Source organism: Tigriopus californicus, chromosome 6 (assembly GCF_007210705.1).
Source record: "Tigriopus californicus strain San Diego chromosome 6, Tcal_SD_v2.1, whole genome shotgun sequence".
Taxonomy (NCBI): domain Eukaryota; kingdom Metazoa; phylum Arthropoda; class Copepoda; order Harpacticoida; family Harpacticidae; genus Tigriopus; species Tigriopus californicus.
In genome coordinates this window covers 3887593-3896610 of record NC_081445.1, presented here as the reverse complement: position 1 = coordinate 3896610, position 9018 = coordinate 3887593, and the positions used below count along the sequence as shown (strand labels likewise).

At 39.6% G+C, this 9018-nt stretch overlaps 3 protein-coding genes across 4 annotated transcripts in view; all 3 read right to left on the bottom strand.

Annotated features, from left to right (window-relative positions):
- Window positions 1–1972: 1972 nt before the first annotated feature.
- On the bottom strand, window positions 1973–2530 carry LOC131882425 (progranulin-like). The gene has a single exon (XM_059229564.1). The coding sequence runs from the start codon at window positions 2528–2530 to the stop codon at window positions 1973–1975; it is 558 nt and encodes a 185-aa protein (XP_059085547.1).
- A 1215-nt stretch (window positions 2531–3745) lies between these two features.
- LOC131882688 (uncharacterized) lies at window positions 3746–6279 on the bottom strand. The gene is made up of 2 exons (XM_059229922.1): window positions 5768–6279; window positions 3746–5678 (listed from the first exon to the last, which is right to left on the bottom strand). Exons 1-2 carry the CDS (start codon window positions 6091–6093, stop codon window positions 5384–5386), a joined length of 621 nt encoding a protein of 206 aa, XP_059085905.1. The 5' UTR covers window positions 6094–6279; the 3' UTR covers window positions 3746–5383.
- Window positions 6280–7088: 809 nt separating this feature from the next.
- Window positions 7089–9018, bottom strand: part of LOC131882679 (lisH domain-containing protein ARMC9-like) — a 6295-nt gene continuing 4365 nt past the window's right edge. For both annotated transcript variants that reach the window (XM_059229907.1, XM_059229908.1), the window contains one exon: window positions 7089–7254. Coding sequence is in view for 1 of the 2 variants with exons in the window: in XM_059229908.1 (XP_059085891.1) it covers window positions 7170–7254 (85 nt within the window). In the remaining variant the exon portion in view is untranslated. The remainder of the gene's footprint in view (window positions 7255–9018) is intronic.

Sequence of the window (9018 nt, the reverse complement as noted above, 5' to 3'; positions counted from 1 at the left end):
GGGTGTTTAAGCCAAATAATTGATTTTTTTTATTTCTTGATTCGTGGAGGAACTTAATATTTCGCTGTCAAGTTACTGGTACCTTCAGTAACTTCTCAGATCAAATGAATTTCGTTGTAAGCATCATATACCCTCCAGCAGCCAGGAACTAGGCGTGGCTTGTACTCTGTTCGGCAAATCCTTGTCATTTATTCAAATCTAAAAGAAAAAGTGCCAATAGCAATACAATTTATGATAAAGTCAAAATCTACATGATTTTTTTGGGTTTGGTCGCGTCGTAGAATAAACATTCTTGGGTTTATAGGTTGAAAAAGCGTAAAATACCAATGTTCGACCATAGACTTGCCAAAACCATCACAACACGAGCTTTTGAATTTATTGCATTATATTAAAAACTACTTAGCTTAAGTTGACCAAAAACGTCATGGATGAGAATACGGATTTACTATTTGAGGCGGGTGGATTTTTTTCCCTCAAAAAAGTCATACTCATGCTTGACAATCAAATGGATTATGACAGACATAAAATTAGTAATTTTTTGGCCCTCTCATGGCAAGTTGATTATCAAATCTTCATAATTTTTTGACCAATATCACCAAAATTGATATCATTATTAAAAAAAGGGTATCAATAGTAGGGCCGGCCAAAACTTGCATCTTGCATATTGCGCAAATTTTGCAAAAAAACTTGCGCATCCGAAATTTTTCTGCAGATTTTGCAGGAAATTGAAGGGCTTTATACTGGTTAGAAGAAATTTACGAGAATTACAGTGTGGAAAGAAATTCAGGGCAACCTTCGCTTTGTCTGATAATGTTTGTCCCCGCTCAAAGATTTGTTTGACATCGAACTCCAAGCTTTCATTGAGGGGAACTATTGAATACAGACAGCAATGCCATAATGCTAATGATCACTGAAGACCAGCAAGAGGTTTTTTCTCTTTCTGATAACTTCTTTCATGGTTTCAGAACTTAAATTGAGTCAAATTCATAACTTAAAAGAAAACTATTTTGATCGGAATCAAAAACTATTTGTCTGACCCCAAGTCATCTTCAAATGAATTATGCTCATTTTCGCATGTTGCGTTATCAAAGAGACCAGAGTGAATTTTGCTACTTCCTCGCATGTTAGCTTAATTACTATTTTGGCATGAAACTATTCCATTGTTCGCAACCTACCTCGTATAGCTTTAAAAAAGTCTTTGTTATTTTGAAATTGTTTTGCTTGATAAACTGATGGCTGATTGTATACTTTAATTGAGAGTTCTGGCCGTTTAAGCAAAGGTTGCATATATAATCTAGAGCTTTTATCTTGTTCATGCTTCCAAGTTCGTGCATTTCCTCCACAAATTGGGTAAAAGTAGCCGCGTGACTCCAAATTCTCAGGACACCCTGTAGTTCCCAAATCTGTTACAATATATAGCTTGAAGAATGTTTTCCTAATCAAATTAAAGTGTTACTGACCATCGGTCACTAAGATCCCACAAAATTCCCCACAGATGACTTTTCTTGAAGGTAAGGGATAGAGGTTAAAAAGTATAGCTCTACAGAAATCTTGTCTAAAAGGCTGCATGGGGTACTCAATAAGAACAAACATGGAAGACGAGTTAGTTGGAGCTGAATTCTTGAATTTTCTCACCTGTGAAAGGACAACAGAATTTGGAATTGGATCCTGGGCAAATAGGCCGCAAACAATCGTCGTTTTGAGCCTAAGTCAACGCAACGTTCAATGCGAATAGAAAAAAGGCCGATATGTTCATGCTGATGTCAATTTCGTTCTAGTCTATTCACAAATGGCCAGAGGTCCCTGATAAAGTGAATTGGCTCCTTATCTTGCACTTCTCATCATCATATCTACCTAAAGTTGAAACGGCCCTAAAACGTCCCGATTTTTCGTTGCTACCTCCTAAATCCTTAGCCCTTTTTGCAACGACAAATTTACCGATTATTTGGCGACAATGGAGAAAATCATTTTATTACAAAGGTTTCTCGGGACAATCAGTGGGCTGGTCAGCGCAGAAGGATTCAAATTCGCAGCAGACCCAGTTTTGGTGAGGGCAACATCCTACGGGGCACACGGTCCCATCGCATTGAGTGGTCTTGAACAAGGCCGAGAAGTTCTTCACTCGTTTCACGGTCGGGCATTTGTCGGCAGAAGCAGCGCAGTTCTTGCCATCCTCGCAACAAAACCAGCCCATATTGGGGCAGCATCCATTATCACAAGCGAATTCGCCATCCTCGCAGAGTCCAGGTTCGTCGCCGGCCTTCAAGAAAGGCTTCAACGAGGCCACGGGCTCGAGGGGAGCGACCATGTTGGACTTGCCGGGACAATCGCTGGAGCCTAAGGCGCAATAGTGACCGCCTTCGCAACAATACCAACCTTCGATGGGACAACATCCTCCTCCACATTGGGTGCCATTGCAAGCGGTCATGTCTGACAGGGGTTGGGGTGCCAAGGCGGGGGTGGCCATGACCATACCCATGTAGGCCAAGGCGCATCCAAGAGCCACGAGAGAGAAAAGAGCGGTCTTCATCTTGCGTTAAATGCTAGCAAGCAACTAACTTTGGGAACAGGGAATCAAGCTACGGTTGAAGCTTGGTGAGGAGGAAGGTGACACGTGGAATTGAGATATACTCGTACTAAGATTTGCTTGAATTGACGTCAATCCAGAGATAAGTTGTTAAACAAATTAGATGGGTTGTGGACAAAGAATTGCGCATTTATCGAGGATCGCAATTTTTGAGCGAGGATATGAAGAGGCCTGATATGAAGTATCTAAATTCTAATTGGCCGTCGGAGGGAAGAGAGGCTTTTTCTAGGCTAATTCTAATTGATCAGTCGCTAATTGGAAGACTAAATTGTCCGGTTTTTTTGCAAACTTTGAAGTGGACTACGGAGATCAAATTCAGGAGTTCTAGAAAGGATAGATTTATGAACAGTATTAGCTTTTTCTCATACAAGCAGTCTTCTGTTGTTAAACGTGAAACCAATGAAATCTTCACCGTTTGTTCAAATTCCAAAGCCAGGAGATTTACGTTTTTGACCCATAAAAAGGTAGATTAAACAGCTGTCAGTTGTTATGCAGTATTATAAGCAGTGTTAGATTTAAGATTAATAAATAAATGAAGAAAATAGCCTCAAACAAAGGTTTCCTTGAAAAACATTTAAACTCTTGCGCTGAGATATTGATTGGACAAGCGGTCAGCGAAGGAATCAAATTCAAAGCTCAATACGCCAAACTGGGAGGTACCTAGTCTAGTATCTTGTATCTTAAGAGGGCAATATGTTTGCAGAAATTGCCATTTCAAAGTTGAATGAACCATGTAGTTCAGAAACGCAATTTTTCGTATAAAATAAAAATGGCCTAAATATGATTTGGTTTTCAAATCTTCCACAACCACACATTGTAAAGTAAAAGAGAAATCAAAATTTACAATACAACTCGTCAGAATGTCTCGAGGTGACAGAAATGGCCTTAGATTATCACTAATTGTATTTAAAGCTGTACAGATTCTTAATAAAACCAATCATTTTGTCCTCCTAGAAATGCAGTTGTCATTCTTTTCAATTTGATATTGCTTTGTCAAGTAGGTCAAAAATGCAATATAGAATGATGATTTTTGTCTCAGAACGCTGCAAAAAAAAAAATTCTCCGGTTTTAGATCCTCAGTCACAGAAAATGTTGAAGTCATCGGATTGTTTGTGCGTGAGTTTTGAGTTGATTTCTCAATAAGAAAAAAAGTGCATGTTGATGCTAGTTCTTGGCACAAAATATGCTCTTTTTTATTGAAGTCTTTTGATACAAAGCCAACGAGATATCGCACCAAATCTTCCACAGAGCAGAACAGCGAGGGCTTCCTCCTAAAAATCAGATCATCTTGGACGGGAAATCGGCTCTGTCAATTTAGCAATCGTCGGGTGTGAAGGCGCACCTCTCTACATCTGGACAACAGAAGAACCCCAGGAATGGACAGCAGCCAGTTGCGCAGAGAAAGCCCGAGCACTCATCCTTGGAGGACACCAATGGCGCTACTCGTTGCCTCGGATAAGGAACCAGAGGGAAAACGGAGCGGGTCTCTGTGCAATCTTGGTAGCTGAAGGCACATTCAATGCCGTTTTCACAACAGACAAAGTTAGGGAAGGAGCAGCAACCAGTTCCACAATCAGCAAATATGCACTTCAAGTCGGCTTCGGAGTCGACGGATGGAGCGGCCAAGGCCGAAAAAGCCAAGGTCGTGGCAAGGATCAAAACAAAACTGAACTTCTGCATGATGATGATGATTGATTGATTTGATTGTAGATTGTGAAGATTCCCAGCTTATATCATGTTCTAATGCTTGAAACCGTTATCACGTGATAGGGTGTGTGATTGCTTAGTTGTGCAATCAGGATCGGATATGTCTAATTGATGGGTTTACAGAATACAATTTCTAGACACTGTCATGTAAACGTTAACTTAACATACGTAAGCCTTCAATGAGATGTCTCCAAATGATGCGCATTACGGAAAAATCTGCGTCAGAAAATGTACTAGAGTCATCCTAATCATCCTTGAAGTATGTTAGAGAGGTTGGGAATCAATTGGAGGCGAGTTTTTAAACCCTATTACCTCGGAGCAAGGTGTTTGAATGTTATCCAGTATGAAAATATACTCACCATTTTAATGAGTGGGTGCTTAACTCCGAGGTAGGAGTGTTTAAAAACAAGCCTTGGAGGAAAGAATTCAATTTGCATGCTTTTATATCCAAGAGGATGCTATAATAGTCAAATATAAATATAGTCATATTTTCTTACATCATCGGTTTCTATTTGAGTGAAATTTAACAGATTGCGAAAGGTAGGGAGAATGACATCATTTATCCTGATTGACCTCAGGTTTGCCAACTTTTTAAATATAAACATTGTGGCTCGTTAGTCTTTCATCAATCAAGTAAGTATCCATCCATCATTCGAGAATACCAAAAGGATGTTAAAAATGTCTTTCACATATGAATCAAAATCAAAACAAATAGAAGTATATGATTGCCAATTCTGTCCTCTCTGGAGCCCACCATGCTTGCCGAAAGATGGTGCGTTTATTTTTAGATTTTTTGAAGGTTGGCTTCTCAAGAGCTTTTAAACCTTATTTAACACCACTTTTCTCTCAGTCCTCGCCAAATCATTGCCATTAGATTATGTCATTTCTATGTGTACAGATATAAAAACAGAACATGATTTTCCATCCACGTTTTTCCAGGTTTTTCCTCTTTACAAACTAAAATATTTCATTGCACCAACAAAAAAGATTAGAGTTGGGGGGACTCTTGTTTGCCCTAAACTTTTCTCTAGCACTCTGTCTTTTTCCTTGCTTCAGTCTTCCCAGCACCCGGAAAACAAGTGCATTAAATCACGGAATAGTATACACTGATGGCGCCGGTTTATGAATCGGAATAGGTGCTCCAGGGTAATAGATTTGAGTGCTCAACACACTTGGTGTGGCTGTGGGTTGTCTCCGCGAGGATTTGCGCCTGGGCTCTCCAGGATTGGACAAATTTAACCCCGTAGCCAAAGGGATTGGCATGGCCATTGGCAACACATTTCTAGGCGGCCCCCTGGCCGAGTTGGCTTGCCCTGGTGATGAGTTGGGTTTGAATTCTGAAGGTTTGGCAATGGCCCACCATTTCTCGACCACTTCATAAAGCCTGGAGGATCAATGAACGTTCAAAGTGACGATTGTTTGTTTGAACATACTCACTTTGAGTACATACGATTACGGGTGTATGATACGCACCTGGTTCGCCGCTTGTAATTGACAAAGGCCACGATGGCCAAACTGATGAAGAAGCCTACGACGAGAACAACGGCCACAATGATGATCACTTCATGGGGGTTCGTAGATTCATTACAGCACTTTCTCTTCCAGGGATCTCCACAACAATGTTCTTTCATTTTGCAACTGAAATACTCGTATTCAGTAGTATACCAGGTGGATATACTTTTCTCACGAGAGCAAATGACCTTTCCATCTTGGTGATATTCATGATGGGCTTTGGTCAAAACCCATTGAAGAAGGAACAGGTGAAGGCCAATGATTTGGGACAGGTCATCTTTGCTCATGGTTGACACATGGGAAAAGGAAATCTTTGAGACTCCGGACCTTGGACGGCAGGTGCATTATGGCTCATTCATTGCACGACAATTGCCTATGGACGTCTCTTGGAAAGACTTGACAACACATTTGAGGCAAAATATGTAAAACATGCTATCTCACACAGAGAAAACCACTGTACCTATGCTGCTGCTAACTCAATGATTTTTATTGCATTACTATCAAAATTAATCCCATTTATTCCAAGGATTACTTATCTAATCTTTTTTCGGTTTGGTGTAGTACTTTTTTTTGATCGAATGCCGTTCCAGTAGAGATGAGAAAGAATTCCTGTCCAACTCATCGTGAAGTCCAATGTCAACCACACAAAAGAATAAGAGATAAAATCAGTCTAGAAACGTTCGGAACAACATCGATTTGATATTGTGAATAAGATTTCCACTGAATTATTCATTACAGGGATTGAAGCTGTTCTTGATTCTTGATGGATGATGAAATTAATGGTCATTGGGTGTCTCATTGATTGACAAAACTAGATAAAGAAAATTGAGGCAGTGAAAAGGGGCGATATAGTTTTTCCCTTCCAGACATCCCCTTCGGGGTATTGGCGGTCACGCACCTTCGTCCAGCTCCCGGCCAAATGCCATCAACGACGGGAGGTGACAAAATATCTGTTCAATCCACCCACCCATCCAATCTGTTGCAATAACCAAGATTTTGATCATTTACCTCTACCCACCTGTTTAAGTACTATCTGCAATTCCCCTCTTCACTTTTTTTTCATGTGCATTGAACAATACTAGTCATACTCATTGTGATTTCATTTTCTAGTCAACTATTTCATTGCCTTTTACCGTCATGACATTTCTTCTTTTTTTGCATTTAACAAATTTGCAAAAAGCCTATTCACCATTTTCATATTCATTTTTACGCCATGCTAAATCCAGTTTAGCTCAACTTCTTGACAAAGCAATATCAAATTAAAAAAAATGACAACTACATGTCTAGGAGGACAAAATGATTGGTTTTATTAGGAATCTGTACAGCTTTGAATACAATTAGTGATAATCCAAGGCCATTTCTGTCACCTCGAGACATTCTGACGAGTTGGAGATCGGGATACCCTGGGCTTGGCAGAAAATACTGCGTTATAGTCGTCAGTGGTGTTGCTGAAAGGCAAAAGAAATGATTGAAAAGAGCTCTTGTTCATGAACCACCAGAATGACATTCAATTCAACAGACATGGTGTTAGTATTTGGAGTTTGGAAGTGGATCTGGTGACGGATTAGTATCTACTTTTATTTGGTTTGCTCATTGACGTCGTGCACATTCATTTTTCTTGACAAGTTATGAAGTAAATTATGCGAAGAACCGTCTAGTCTATATTTTATATGAAAAAAAACCTTTGGACAAAATATGCCCATAATCGTACAATTCAGTTCCAAGTTGGGCTTTTTTTACGTTTTTATTTCTCCATTTATTTGCAACGCATTAGTCGTCATTGTTGTTATTATTGTGTTGACATTGTCTAATGATGGGGATGGTTTGATTGAGAGCAAGTCGTGCAAATGCAAATGCACAGGTCAGTTGAAGTAATTTTTTTTAAAGCTAAAATTAATTTATGTATATATCTTAGTCTCCCAGCTGGATGGAAGCCCTCACGAAGTAAAAGTGTAAAACTCTCCCTAACGTTTTAATGCAAAGACTCGGGTATTTTAGACTAAAAAGTTAAAAAGAAAAGTCCCCCATCTGATGCAAGTCCGAATCTTTGTTAGTAAGGCGAGGAGACAAATAAGACTCGAGTCAAATCGCTAGCACTCGTTTGCAGATTTAGCGCCTTTCATAATTATTGCTTGTAAACTTAAACTCATGAGCACGGCTGAAAGGCTCAATAAAATAAAATATTGATCACTTCAATTCATTCTACAATAAGTTGTCGTTTGTTTGTTATGGAGTCAGATGACAGCTCTCTCGTAGGCCTGCCATGTGATGATGGGTGTCCCAATTGAGGAATAATCTTGGATATGGCCACTGTGGATTCGAACCAGCGGCAGCCAATTGGAACGCTGATGAGTTATCAATAGGCTACCGCTCCTGGCCTTAACAATTGCCGTATCGAGAGTGATTTGAAAAGTAGGGATCTAGTTGGATAGATAGTTCATCTGTCAAGGAGAGTGGGTTAAATACCCGTATTCCGAAGAAAATGACAAAACGGGATTCGCAATCAAATGCCATCATGACATTCAGCAGGCATATCAGTTTGTTGATGCAATGTTAGGATCTATTGGAACTCTGAAGCGGGGGGGGAAAAGTAGTGATAAAGGCTCCACAATTTCTGGGTAGGTCACTTGAATTTTTGGAGCATAAGAGTTCTTTGCAAACAGATAACATTACCGATCAGTTATTTATCCTTGAAAGGAGTTGTTCATCTAGCATTGCATTTTGATCAAGAGTCGCATTTTAACTCATTGACACCCTTAAACGATACTCGGTAGACACTGTTTTGGGAGTAAAATTACTTTTATAATCGACCTTTTGAAGTCTTTGGAGAGTGTCTTTCTATAATATTGCGACTTGTTATTCTACTTTTTTAAATCCCTTCTGTATTGAAAAGTAAGCCACTGATCTCCAAAAATAAATGCGCTAGCATCATCAGTCAGATGTCACTTAAAGGATCCAAATATAATTGGAAGAAGAAAAGAGTGATTGTTTTTGTTTAGATTGTGCTCGGGACTGTGTAGGTGTATCCTGTTGCATTGCAGCGCTCGCTTCAAAAAGGTCCTTCCCTCGCTCTTGATATTTTTTGTGCAATTGATCCAAGGTGTTTATAATCACAGGGATTTCAAAGCTACAACGACATGAAAGCACTCGTTGAGGATAATTTGCCCAACAGTCAATGATTAGACTAGTGCTTAGGTGTATTCTTGGGGGGG

Coding starts and splice junctions, on each gene's coding strand:
- LOC131882425 (XM_059229564.1), bottom strand. CDS start 2,530: ATGAAGACCGCTCTTTTCTCTCTCGTGGCTCTTGGATGCGCCTTGGCC.
- LOC131882688 (XM_059229922.1), bottom strand. CDS start 6,093: ATGAGCAAAGATGACCTGTCCCAAATCATTGGCCTTCACCTGTTCCTT. Junction 5,679..5,767: donor AATTACAAGCGGCGAACCAG/GTGCGTATCATA, acceptor TTGATCCTCCAG/GCTTTATGAAGTGGTCGAGA.